Here is a 14,496-nt window from a genome sequence, read left to right as displayed (position 1 = left end):
CTCCCTTATTCGTCATCGAAATGAACTGAAATTAATCTTGGTAACGGTTCTGCCTGGTGATGGGAACGCACGTACTAGTGATGCACATCAGCACACCTTCGGGAGCGATGCTACTTAGATATCAGTGAAGGTCAGCGGTGGGGAGGTGGGGTGGGAAATGACTTGAGAGAGCATCCCTGAATTTAAATCGCAAAACTACGTTTGTGGAAACCTTTCTTTTCATGGCCTTCATAATCTGAGGTAGACCAGGCTTGAGGCAAGAAGCCCAAGCCTTGACAGTGCCCACAAAATTAAAATAATAGCTCACCTCCCTCTCCCTCTCTGTGAGGTTCATGTCCTTACACTCAACCCAGAGCATGAATCATCCTTCCCCTGACTGCCGCCCGTTCCCAAAGGATGGCATCCCAGTTCCCGACTGCTTCACAGCTCCGTTGCAGCACTCCCTCAGGTTCGCTTTTCCCCGCCTGACAGGCTCGTCTGGTGCATTCCCCCACCAAAATACATCCGTTAAAGGAAGCGGGTGCTGTTTTCCCCTCTGCAGCCCCAACTCGCTGTCTTCTGCGGGAGACGTGGTGGCCTGAAGCTGGCAGGCGGAGCAGGGCGCCTTCTGACCATCACCCCCAGCCCCTCTGCCAGCTGCCCCCCACCGAGCTGATCCACAGCCCCTCACGATAACAACTTTAATGTCCCCCAGGCTGGCTCCTACACCTGGAGAAGACAGGCAGCCTTTCCCACATGGAGCTGAATGCACAAGATGGATATAAAGAGGCCTTATTTTTTGTTGTTTTGTTTTGTTTCGTTTTAAGACTTTATTTGTCTAACATGCTTGACCAAAAATTACAACAACAATCAAGTTATGCCAAAATGATTAAATAACCTTTAAGCTTTCATACCTCAAGTACTTTAAATCATATTTTGAAGTAACAGCTGCTTTCGTATCCTTCCCACATAAAAATACACAGTATTTTGAAGATACCTTAGGAAAAATTATTTTTAAGAGAATAGTTTATGGTCGACATAGAAATTTTGTTGAGGCTAATAAAAGGACCTCTTCCCCCCACTTTAACATTTTTGTCTCTTAAGTGCCGCGAGCGAATGTAAACATTTCAGACTTCTTTAACATACAGCCAATTTCCTGCCACATTTGTTTCAAACCGCTTGAATTGTGACTAGCTAAGACACTTTTATTCTAACTACATGCTATTGCTCATCTTCCCAATGATGGCGGGAGTTCATATTCAACTATGAATTTCAGTCCTTGCTGATTTAGGAGCTGATCCTGCAATTTCTACGCCAATAAATAGCTTTGACAAAAGTGGCCCCATCTGAATTCACGGCAGACTGCTCATGCGCTTGTGAACTATTCACCCAAAAACCAGTGGCAGTGGCCACCCATCGTTTTGAGTTTCGTTTCAGAAAAAAAGCAGCAAATCAGTTTAGACCCCAAGTCACCCGACAGCTCACAAGAAATGACCAACCCGTGACTTGTCATGTTTTCCGGTGGTTTCTGGTGGGTCCACAGCACGAGTTAGTTACTGGGCTGGAGTGTCACTGCTCCCAGCAGCAGCTGCTGGAAGAGCTGCTGCCCATGGGAAGCCAGCGGCATGCAATGTTTCTGCCCACCTCGCTTAGAGCTGAAGCTGACATAACCTGGCCTTGCGACACAGATATTTTAAATTGTGTATGCATATAATGTACATTTAGCTGCTACCTGAAGCCCACATTTACATCCATGTATCAGGCAAAGAGTAACATCCACAATTATCCGATGCATGTGTGCAGATGTGGGCTATGCACAGACCTGCAAACAACCCTGTACTTGTAGTGTGATGAGCTGCCCAACGCGTGTGAACAAGATTAATGTCTAGATGCCATCAGCCCCAAATTCAGGACGTCCACGTTCAGAATACAGCAGTTAAATTATCTCCATCAAGGCAAAAAGGCTCCTCTTTGAGCATGGAGAAGTCTGCTAGTTCAAGGAAGAAACCCATTTCTTGTAGGGCATGTTTGAAACACTTTTTTTTTTCTTTTTTGTTGGTGGGTTTGTAATCAATTCGCAAGCTTCTGCCTAGGATGGGACTGAAATCCCATCAGCTTCAACACCTCTGTTAACCTGCAGGAAAGCCTCACGGGCAGTGCTAGTGTTGGCCATCCCAACCAGCTCCTCACACGTCCCCTGCTTTGCCTGGCATCACATGCAAGACGACAGATGGATTTCAGCTCGGTTGATGACTTTGTCTAGGGCCTCTCTCAGCAGTGTCCACGCGCGGGCAGACAGCAATGACAGGTTTTGTGAGGTGACCCTGTTCTGTGCCCATTGGCGTGTACTCATCACTCATCGCACTTACGCTACCACATCACTACCCAAAAGTGAATGCCCAAACTCCTTGAGGTGACCCCTTCCCCTTGACATCCATAGGACAAAAGGATCACAATGACATTTAATCACTTCGGACTGGGGCCAAATTCAAACCAGTAATCTCATCACTGGCTGCATGTCCCATTAACAGGTTTTAAACAAATAGTCCCAGTGGGTTTTATTTAAAATACCACTACTGAACAGTGGTTTATTTCAAATACCACTACGTCATTTTTGTGGGTTTTTTTTTTTTGCTTTTTACATACAATCGCGTATCGCCTTACCACATGAAAACAGAGTTATATTTTTTTCTTCTTTTTTTTTTTTTTTAAGGGAAATGTCATCCTTTTTTTTCACAGGCGAGTCCAGGTTACAAATTCCTGAGTTTATACTGCACTTAACGCAGTCTCCCTTCTTGAATGTTGAGCTGTTTACAGCATGCCGGCAATATGCACCATTTCCCTTACCATCTGTAATGCCAGATGTAGTAAAACTTCATTTCAGTACAGTGAATTAGGGCCTCTATTGCATTGGTTTTTTAATAGATGCAAAGACTTAGACCTGGAGGACTTGAAGTAATAGCTTTCCTCCTGTGACTGGTCATTCATGCGCCATCTTTTATATTTGCCATGTTAATTAAGGGAGAACATCTTTACCATCATTTTTCTTTTACCAATAGCTCACTGGGAAACATCTGAAATGAGGAAATCCTAGTCTAAACACTTAAGTTTAAACTGCAAACTTTCTTAAAGAAACACTCCTTTGAAAGACATTGCTCTTTTAATAAGTCCGATATAATGTACGGTATATACAAAAATCCCTACTTGAGATATATATATATGTATATGTATATATATATGTGGAATGCATTCACTTTTCTGTGTTCACAAATATTTTAATGGTGAAATGTTAAAGTCTTTAATCTGTTTCTGGCACCAAAATGTCTTTGTTCCTCATCCGCTTTTGTCACTCAAAATTTATCCGTGAAGAGCTAGCAGGGAAAAAAGAAGGTTTTTGCTTTTTTGTTGAATGGTTCCCTATTGGGATTCTCAGCCAGCAATACAAAGTTGCTAATGTGTTGAGCACAACTTTAAATCCTCATTATAATCATGTGTTCCTTGGAGTAGGTAAGTCAATAACTATAGGTGGATTAAGTGGCTGGTAATTCACAGTGCACACAGATGCATTCACGTAGGTAGTAGTTCCGTCAGCCATGACACCATAACCTACAAAGAAAGAAAAACTCTGGTTACTCTCATTAGTCATTATTATCTTTTCTTTTTAATTATTCACCTTTATCACACAATAGTAAGCACCACATTTGTTACTCAGAAGGAATTTAAAAATTCTCTTCACACAAAACATAAAGGTCTCCTGAATTAACACCATCTTTGTCCTACAGCAGAACTTTTTGCCACCTTTTAAATTGTGTAAGAAAAGCAAAATGGACCCTTGCTAGCTAGTGGCTACAATCTCTGGCAGCCAGCTAGCCAAACCTCCTGAGAAAGACAGATGCTTTTCTCTGCAAAGCTTTTTTCTTAAAACCTTCTCAGTTTTGGAAAGGGTAAGAAGACAGAGCTTTGACAATTACAGCACTGAAAAAAACATACTTCTGGTCATTTAGGTCTGCCATCATCAGCAAACTTTGGGCAATTTTCACCTTTCCACCTTTTTTTCTGTCCTGTCTTGAACATCTTTTAAGCAACCAAAGAAGAAAAAGCATTGCTTGACTAAGGGGAGTATGCGTGCATGTGCACCTGGGCGGGATTTGTCTAGTAGGAACCTCTTCTTCCCATGTGTTTGAACTTGACCAATTTCAACCAAATTTGATGGAAAGACACTAAAATGCCTGCCCAGGCAGTGAAAACACAGCTTCATTAATGCATTCTCTGACAGACAAGGTGAATTCACACCCTGAGACACCATAACATTTCCACGGAGGAAACCACCCTTCTGTATGTCTCACCAGTGGCAAAAAAACTTTAACTACATCTCATGATTGACTAGATACCAAAGCCAAACAATTCCAGAGCTAAATCTGCAGAAAATCAAACTTCCAGCTCTAATGCTGGTAGAAATGCAGTGAAATGCTGTTTCAGAAAGTAAAGAAGCCCTTTAACTGCCCTGGTGTTATGAAAAAGTAGACACACTCTCCATTATCAAAAATCTTTTCACGAATGACTAGGAAAAAACATGAGCTTGATTACACTAAAACTAAAAGCTTAATGTTGGAAACTTGCATTGAAGTATTCAGATCAATACGAAGAAATGCATTCACAAGAAGAAATATATGATTTGGGGGAAATCACCTGGTAGAAAGCATTTGTACTAAGATTCCATCTTGCCATTAATGAAGTTAATAGTGAAACATATTCATTGCTACATACACCGAGTTCCGGCCGTTCAAATCCTAGGTACCTGGGATCCTATAGTTTCTCCGAGTGCAATTTCACATCTTATAGAAGCATTGTTAGTTGCAGAATTTACAGACAAAGAAACAGTAGCCAAATTCCTTTCTTTTTTGTTCGTTAAAATACCCTGAATAATGCAGGGCCTCCTGGACTCCCCATGGAAAATCCACACTCTAATTAGGGACTAGGGAGGGAAGAAAACTCTTGTCAGGTTCCTGTCACAGACATTTCTTTAAATCATTTGCTGTTTGCCACAGAACAATTGTTCTGTGTAAAACACAAACTGCACGGAGGACAGTCAGCATTGCTGCTGGGACTTTCTGTCTCCTCAGCTACACGTTTGGAGAGAACAGAATCGGCTTGCTAATAAGTTCCTTTTGCTGGAAGATTCCTAATGCTACAGTTTTCACTCCTACCCTACTGCCAACGGTTTCCTCAGCCACGACCTCAGCCAAGTACTGGCTGTAATGGGCAAACAGGGATTTTAGCCGGAGTCCCTGCCATGCTCCTTGTCACTTCCATGGGTCGATCAGCAGCAAGCCCATGTGTAGAAGTATTTTTTGGCAGAGACAGCAGTGCAGAGGGGGAGTAGGGAAGAAACATCTCTTCTAAGCGTCTCTTCCTCCCGGATGTTCAGTAAATGACTGCTGCAGATGTAGCTATGCTCAGTCAGGGGAAGAACTCATCTGTTCAAATCATGCATTCTCTCTACAAAGAGCAGCTTCGTTTGCACAGGCTGTCTGCAATGGGAATTCTCCTCTGTAGAGATTTAGCATCCCACTGCAAAACAGGCTATGCGGCTCACCATTTGTTTTCTCTAAATTATGATAGTTAACAAGAAGAGTACCTTGTTTCTGTGTTCTGATACCTACTGTGCCAACTGTATTAATTCACAAGATTTACCATTCTGTGGAGGTGCCATTCTTTTCTCTTGGGAGCCAAAGCTGGGCTTGGTCTTAGCAGATGTGATTTTGTTTACCTGCCTGAAGCTTCATGGCTTGCTAAGTGTTTACTTATATCCCCTGCAACCCACTTGGCTTACAATTTCTGAAAAGACTATGAGTTTGAACTGTATTCACTAGCTCTCTTGTACGGAATCTCAAAGACTGCTATAACAGCAAAGGGTTAGGGAAAAATACTGGCGATGTGTTGTCTGTTTACTCTGTGATGTAACAGCACCTTGGACATTAACTAGGCATTAACAGGTCAATGCAGATGAGACACATGACGAGAATGGACTTAATCCCTGAGCTGTAAAATAATGATCTGAATGTCTTCTCCATTAATTTTACACCAGCTCACCTCTCACCAGTGTCACTCCTAACCCAGCAGGGCCAAAGCGCCCAGTAGCAGGTCAGAGCAGGACTTCTTGGGAAGGATAATGGTTCTTCACAAAAACAGAAGTATCTGAATGCCAGTTACTCCAGTTTTTCAGTTTGTTCATTTCTACTCTGGTGAGACCCACAGGTATCCTTCAAAGGCTGTAGCAGTCCCAGAAGCAGAAAATTGGCAGTTGTGGAGCACCTTTTCCTGCCAGTAAGTTAACATTGCCAAGAACTAAGCAGCTGATAGTACATGCTTACATGCCAATGGTACACTTCTCCACAGCCCAGGGGTTTCTTTTGGTAGGGGCACTGCTTGAAGCCTTGCTGCCATGGTATGTGAACAGGACAGACTTCTCTATAGCAGCCAGCATCTACCTTTCCCTTTGCCTGGAGATGAAATTCTATTGTCACTGACAATGCACATTTGTCACCACTTACTGACTTATGTGAAGGGAACTAATATTTTTCCATTAAAAAATCAAATAGCAAGAGAATTGCTTTGTTTTGTCTGGGTACAAAATGTTTTCCCTGCCAAAGCAAATAAATACATGAACAAATATCTTGAACTTCCACAAAAGTCAGTGGTGACATGCCTCTTAACTTCATATATGCACTGATGGGGAGAGACAACCTTTATTGTTCAATCTTGAAGATTAAGCCTTAGAAGCAACCCCAAAGCATTCTCACCCATTTTACAAACACAGAAACTGAGACACAGAGAGCTTATACGAATTATCTTAAGTCACAAAGATTCAGCAGAGGAAAATACAATCCATCAATCCTAATATTTAGTCACTTTCTGTAACTACTGGACTCAGGTTCTTCTTTTAAAATGCACAGTAATCCTGCCTGTGAAGGAGGCATCACGCTGTTTTATAGATGTAGAAACTGAAAGAGAAGCTGCAGTACAAATACTGAAATGTGGGTATCAGCCAATTTCATCTCTATATATGCAGCCAAATAAGTATCTGAATTCCAGAAGTGCTTCAGTTCAGACACTGAAGTTTGAAAACGCTAGTTAAACCAGACAACTTCTGTGTTTGTGGTTTTTAAAAATATATATAGAAAGAAATGTGTTCTGACCTTCATGGATATGTCCAAAAACATGAAGCCTTGGCTGTATTCGTCTCTGGACTGTGTTCAGCAGCTCAACACATCCTACCCGTTGCATTTTCTTAGGAACCCAGTCTAGAAAACCTTTGGAAAAGAAAGGAAAGCTTTAAAGAAGACAGGTTATCTGCAAAGCTGTACTGCTATGCAGTACTTCTGAGATTTCATGTCTTGTGGCGTTTCATAAGCAGCCATGGAAGAACTGACATGGAAAAAACAGTGTGTGCCTTGGTAAGTAGAAAAGGAAGGAAGGCAAAATAATGGAGGAAAACCATAAAAGCTCACCCAAAGAAAAAGGTCTATGATAACTCTTGCCAGTTGTTTTTCAAAGAAGAAACACCTCTGCAATTAAAGTATTTTTGCACTGTTGTTAAAGGGAAAACTCAATGCCTTATCTGTTGTTCTTCCTTTAAGAGAGTAAGGTATAAAGAGCAGCATGTCTAAAGAATCTAAATCAACATTTAGCTATTTAAATCTAGTCCTGGGATCTAGTTTTCAAAATTGAATACTTTAACTGATGTAACGCAATCTGTGTTGCTAATAAGACTATATTGCTATCACATTGAATCTTACAGTAGTGGAACTCAGGTGAGGAACCCAAATCATGCCTAAAACCAACATCCTCAAGTAAAACTGATTTAAGCGCTTCATGACACAACAAGCTCCACTAGCCTAAATCTATGGACCTCAGATAGGAAGAGAAACTCAGCCCTTCTGCAGTAGATGTTTTTAAGCGCTACATTTACTTGCACGAAGAGAAATATATAAAAATGCTTTTTTTATCAACACAGACAAAAATGTACACCAACTTGCTTATATGTCTAAAAACATACTGCAGGGGGATGCTTACTGCCAACTGAAGTCTCATGTTTCCTTCAAAGTAGTAGTATAAGAAGGATGTTGTTGTATTAGAGGGTTTGCAATAACCAATCTTGCTTTCCTTCTATTGTTCCGCCATTTTCATCAGGCTCAAATTTGGAAACCTAAAAGATATAATCATTCTGTTTTTCTTTAGTTGTTCTGGTACTTTCCTTGTGTGCCTGTCATAGCTTTGCATCTCTGACTTAGATTGCTGCAACAGCATGAATATATTGTGCCTTTGAGAAAACAGTAGTCAGCCAGAGACGTATAGAGTCTGGACCTAGTTTTCTTATGTTTACTTTTGAGGTCCACTCAAGCGTAGCTAAATAGCAGCTAACCAACTGGCTTGAAAGACCAGAACTGTGGTATTTGAGCTCTTGGAAAAGCTCTCAGATTTGCTAGAGCTTCAGGGTAGGTTCACACACTGAGAAATACCTTTTTTGGATGCCAGTGCTTGAAAACTGGGCTCAGTACACTGTGGGGTTTTATGAAAACAGTAAAAAATTTGCCCTTGGATCACAGTTACTCAGAGAGCTAGGTCCAATTTTCAGAAATGAGTTGGGAACATGGCATCCTAAGTGCCAAAAAGAGGAAGTTCTGATAGTGGCCATAGACTCCTAAGTCATTCAGATGCCTCTGAAGATGCTGCTCGGCTCCTGTCAGGAGGGTGTACAAAAAGAAAGCCCCGTTGAATTACAAAGAAGAGCAGAGCAATGCTCAGGTCTGGTAACTGATTTTACGAGTCACTCTTGGTAGCTAAGGCAGGTCAAAATTTACTGTGGGAAATAGTAAGTATTTAAGATGTCAAAGTGCAGCCGGCAACTTCTCTGGAATCCAGTCGTGCTTTTTTTCAGAGCAAATGTGCTAAAACCATAGGCTTTGTTACTTCAGTGATTTGAAACAGTTAATTGTCAAAATGTCTGTGGTGAACATAAAGCCAAAAGTATTTCCACTTCAAAAACTTCACAAACAAAAATCCATAAAATTAACTTCTCCATTAAATTAAGCATTATTTATGTTGAACATGTTTTTGTTTACATGCATTATCACCCTTCTGAAGCTTTCCCATATGTTTGCAGCTTATTATGTACACCTGACTACACAAACTAAGAATAATTGATTACACCTAGCTAACAATTAGAGTTCATCTTAGGGTTTTTTTAATGTTTGGTTACTTGAAACAGGTTCCTGCAGCTGTCAGGAATGTATAAATCTTTGTCATAGACATCAAGCAGACAGCTATAAATGAAGACTTAAAGGTGAAATTAAATTAAAAACAAAGAAAAGAACAGCGAACTTTTTGAAGAGAAATAAAGGAATCATGAATGCAGACCTTTAGGAATCAGGGAGAAGACTTAAAAAGTTGTATTATACATAGGCTATTAAATATATGGCATATCTTTATTAATAATAAACAGGTTACTAATGAAATGGTCAATAATAGCTGTTTTAACCTTTTTTTTTTCCTCATCTTGTGTGAACCTCCTGCATATCCCTGACCTGGTTTCATCCCAAAGCACTACTCTAAAACAGAAAAAAAAATCCTCAGATTTTTGTTACGTGCCTAACTGACTTAGAAACACAAAGTCCATTAACTCTTAATGGTGCTTTTGCATCTAAATCATGCAGGCAATTTTAAATATATCTAATAATGTAGTATTAATTACTGTGCGCTCTTTCAAAGCGAGGGAAGGAGAAAGCAGCACAGAAAAAGGATGATGGACAGAATTTAGGTGGCCTTGCTGGAGAAAAAAAGGGAATTTGCAAGAGCACTGATTGCTATTTACGATCATTAGGAACAGCTCTAGTGATGCTGTCCAAGATCAGAACAACAGTAATCAGCTTTCTGGTTAAAATAATTGCCTGGGAGGGTCAAGAAGGATCCTGTCTCCCAAAATGTCTGTGGACAGAGCTACACAATAAGGGGGCTCTGTAAGTTAGGCAGAGTGCTCATTTCTTTTGAAGCGTCATGTATTTGTTGCCATGGGGGGTGTCAGGGAGACCAACAGCTGATGCCCTCAGGCAGAAGGTTCTGTGCCTGAGCCATCTATTAATGCATCAATGAGAAAAAGACAAAGAAACTGCAACTTTTTTAAAAGAAAATCCCTGGAGGATGGTAGGAGCTCAAAAATTAAAAAAAAAAAAAAGAGAACAAACACTGAGACATGGGGATGAGGGGAATTCACGTTACCCCATGTAATGTCAGTGGAGATGAGCAGCTCTTCCTCAGAATTACTACAATTATTAAATTACTTTTCAATTATTAAATTTACTATTAAATTTATTATTAAAGCATGCCCGTTGAGTGCCAGCTCTGCAGTGCTCACTAGAGGTTCCCCTCCCTCTGCTGATGGCAGAGGATCTGCCTGGAGAGGCCTGGTGGATAAATTAGCAAGGTGGCTGAAACCAGGTGGTGCAAGCCCCTCTCGCCACCTTCCAACACTGGGTTTCAAGTGCTAGCTACAGAGATATTCTTTGGATCAGCTGAAGGTTGGATTTCTTTACAGCTGATCAGCTGGTTTTAAAAACAGCTTTAAAAGTGCTGAAAAAGCTTCTCAAAGAGTTTTAAATATGACTTATAACTAAAACTGTATCAAAGACCCAGTGTCGTGCCTTGGATCCTAACAGCAATTATCCCCAATTATCAACCATTTGTAGTTGGTATCTCAAGGTCTAAAACAATTAATTTCTGCCATCTACTTTTACACGGCATGGCGTGAGACTCCACTTAGGTGAAGTATCAAAACACACGCCTTTACTGTGAGAAACCGTGCTCACAAAGAAGCCCTTTCCCCCAGGATTAGTGGCCAGTGGAATGCAAACATGTCTTTCGAAAGAAAACAACAAAACACAAACCCTTTAGATACTTCCTCCTCCAAGCTCTGAAAGAGAAGAAAGGGTGGAAGACAAGAGGGCCTTAGCTTCAGGAAATTGGGGAATCTAAAGGTTAAAAGAAACCAACTGCCTCTATTTCACACAAAGCACTCTTCCGCAGTAAGACTCAGCAGAACACTTAAAGACATGCTTCACTTTCATGTCCATTTATTAAACCAGTGAGAGTTAAACACATAGTTACATTAAATATAGCTTCCTATATGTAAAATACATTGAAAAACATGTTAAAAGCCTTAAGTCTTGACTGAATCTGGACAATTTTCTGTGATTATATTATTTCTGTAACACAGATAATTTCACTGTTATCTATGAATACAAGAAATTTCTCATGGCCTTTATATCACCTATATTAATATTTCCAAAACACAAATGCAAAACTATTTCTTGCTGATGTGTTAGTGTTGCCAGATTGTATTAAAGATAGGCAACTCACTTGCTCTGTCCAAAGAACAGGCAAAGAATGGCAACATTTGGGTTTGTGAGGCAGAAGATGCACCAAGTCAGCAGGATGAGGAAAAATACAGACTGGGTACTTGTTGGTGGGGGAATGCTGCTGCAAGTGAGGGAGAAAGACAGTGCTAAAAAAATAAGATCCCAATCCTGCATTTCTTTTCAAGCAGGCTCCATGCTTTAAATCTAGTAATTTCACCAGTGGCCGAGTGGATAGATGCACAGGAAAACTAGACTTGGCTTATTTATAAAGCTAATCAAGGCTCTATGTGTTAAGGCTTTATTTTTTAAGCCATTATTTAATTTCCTACCATTGAGCACAGGTAATCATGAAACATAAAACTGAGCTGAAGTCCTGGTGCTGCTGAAATCAGTACAGATGTTACTTTTGACTTTTCTAAGTCAGCATTGCACTCTCTGTCGAAGGAGAGCCATCAGTTACTGTATAATCATCTGACATACACAGCTAAGAACACCAGTATTTTCTTACCGAGAGGTGGTCCATGTGTTATAAGAATATCTATTCCATCTGGAATAAGGTTCCATTTCTCTAATAGTGCTTGGCCTCGCGGAAGATTAAAGCCCCAGCCATAAAACCAAGGTTGCCTGCCAAGAGAGGAGGAGAATGTCTTCAATGCTACTTCCATGTACTGGTTATCTAATTAAAATACGGAGATTGACTCTCTACTAGCATGGAATTTGGAGGTACAAATAGCATTCATTTTCTTCTTTTTGTGCACAGTAAAACCTTCTTTCCATACAACCAGTGTTATTTAACTTGTGTGGCAAATCAGTGCAGTCCTTACCACTTTCAGTAGGCAGCATACAGTAATATATTCACAGTATTCCCCTGACTAGGTGAAAAGTAACTTTTACAAGACCTGGATATCAAGATCCCGATATATGGATTAGCATGCTGGACTCCCACCACATCTAGAAGAACACCTGTCTCAGATACCTTGGTACGGATATATGTTTCACACTGGCTCCCATCACGTTTGGCCCTTAGCCTATGACCATCTGGGCAAGGACAGACCCTGGCACAACGACAGATCCCGCTCCAAAGTTGGAGACATCATCTATGCTGTTTTGTTTCCCTAATTGGAAGCATCCCATCAGAACAAGAACACTGCTTCTTTTCTTACATATGATTTTCTTCTGTCCTCTGGTGTGTTGACTTGCTTTTAAGTAAGACTTTCCATATTCAGGATTTCTTATCAGATGGGCATTTACATTTTTTAAAACATATTTATGGAGCAGCTCATCATGGAGCAGTGGGACTGTAACACTGCCAGTCAGAACACAATTTATCCATATCTTGCTGTCCCATTGATTAAAAAACTGTATTTCACAGCAATTATATCACAGTGGTAAATTATGTCTTGCTGACTATGCTCTAATTCTAGGTCATAAAATTGATGGGTTAGTTTTAGGTTGGAATTTTATTATAATTTTTTGACTGACGTGTTCTGGCCATATCCACATTTGGAGAACAGCAAATAGACTGCCATGATTTAATAAGGTTTATGATAATTGCAGCCTTAGCATTTATAAATACATACACATCAACCACGGTTCCCTTTGAGATGTTACTTTGTTGAGGAAAGCTTTACACTCCCTCACCGCATCAAAAGACAGAAAGAATTCTTTCAAACAAATTCTCTGAATTCCACTTTACATCATGTATGGCAAAGACAAAAGAAAATGCCCATAAAGCTACTACTCATCCTCTTCCATTACTGATGCTTGACTAACATTTCAAAAATTAACACGTCTGCAAACTTCATGATGATATATTTCCCACTTTTCCTTTTGGAATGCTGTAAAGCACATGTCTATTGAAAACAGCTTAAAAAATAGAGCTTGCTAAAATATAAAGGGATGTGGCTTACCCGAGGGAAGAAAAGAAGATTCTGCTACAAGGAAAGGAAGAAGGGAGCTTTGCAGATTGTTTCCTGCCTTTCTTCCACAGATGAAAAAAGCCTCAACCTTTCTGGAGAGATGACTGAAAAGCTTTCTGTGTCCATGTCTAAGAGCTCATTTCCTAGCTCTTCATCACACAGCACCCTGGATAACCAGGGTCTGGATAAACAGGTGTCCCAGGAAAAAAAAAAAAAGGTGAAACTTTGTACATCTGCCACTGGGACCAGAAATACATCCCAGCCTCCAGAAGCTGTGATGAGGGAGGTGAGGAAGGTGTGTGAAGAAGAGATGCTAATAGCAGTAGCAATGAAGTGGGTTGCTCAGACCAGGGCAGCTGGCTGAGATAAAGACGTACCCCTATATCAGGGATACAAAATGCTTTTCTGGTTGCATGTTCATGTCCTGGGAGCCTTTCTTCATAGGAAGAGCAGCACCTGGCTCAAAGGTACATGTCTTCTCACCTTCCTACTGCTGGTGTGGTAACTCATGGTCTAGTTACTGGTTTTGTTTTGTGGTAAGTTACCAGCGATGCTCTTGTATAACACTGTTACGCAGAACCAAACCACAGTCTGTGGAGTTTGATCAGCCTGCCTTTACGTTCAGCTCACCATTGACAGAATGGGAAGGAATGTCCTGAAAATAAACAAACTGAAGTCTATGAAGTGCTCACCTGCTACAGAAGTGGAAGGCTTTATAGAAATACACAGAGGTTAGGCCTTTTCTAAACTTTCATTCCATCCTTGCCTTGGGACTGCGTTCCACACCTTACAAGTGTCTTTCTCCACCAAGATGAAAATATTCAACTGTTTGGCAAACTGTCTTTAGGCCCAGAGCAAGTTTTTCAGGAGCAAGATCTCATCGACAGAAAATACTGGCAAGGGCAAACACGAGGGAAACGAAGTGTAGGCATAGTAAATCACACCTTTAAAGCCACTGACCAATTCAGTGAATACAGGCCACCCCTGGTGCTGCTGGGCAAGGACAGGATTGTCCCCAGGTCCTCGGTGGGAAGCGAGGCGAGGTGCCATCCCACCCCGCAGGTGTTTGCCAGACCCAGCAGAAGGGGCCGTGGCCACTCTGCGCCCGAAGAAAGAAACCAAGGGGAAAGATCAATATTTGCCCAAGAAGAAAAGGACAAAAACCTATGGAATAATTGTTTTAA

At 40.9% G+C, this 14,496-nt stretch overlaps 1 protein-coding gene across 10 annotated transcripts in view; it reads right to left on the bottom strand.

Annotated features, from left to right (window-relative positions):
* Positions 1-771: 771 nt before the first annotated feature.
* The window catches only part of MPPED1 (metallophosphoesterase domain containing 1), a 65,384-nt gene continuing 51,659 nt past the window's right edge, over positions 772-14,496 (bottom strand). For all 10 annotated transcript variants that reach the window (XM_054220751.1, XM_054220780.1, XM_054220770.1 and 7 more), the window contains 3 exons: positions 11,902-12,017; positions 7,179-7,292; positions 772-3,585 (listed from right to left, as the gene is read on the bottom strand). In XM_054220751.1, coding sequence (XP_054076726.1) covers positions 3,467-3,585; positions 7,179-7,292; positions 11,902-12,017 — 349 coding nt within the window. In that variant the 3' untranslated portion in view covers positions 772-3,466. The remainder of the gene's footprint in view (positions 3,586-7,178; positions 7,293-11,901; positions 12,018-14,496) is intronic.

Source organism: Rissa tridactyla, chromosome 1, assembly GCF_028500815.1.
Source record: "Rissa tridactyla isolate bRisTri1 chromosome 1, bRisTri1.patW.cur.20221130, whole genome shotgun sequence".
NCBI lineage: Eukaryota > Metazoa > Chordata > Aves > Charadriiformes > Laridae > Rissa > Rissa tridactyla.
Note: the sequence above shows the minus strand (reverse complement) of the source record. Positions and strands in the feature narration are given on the sequence as shown.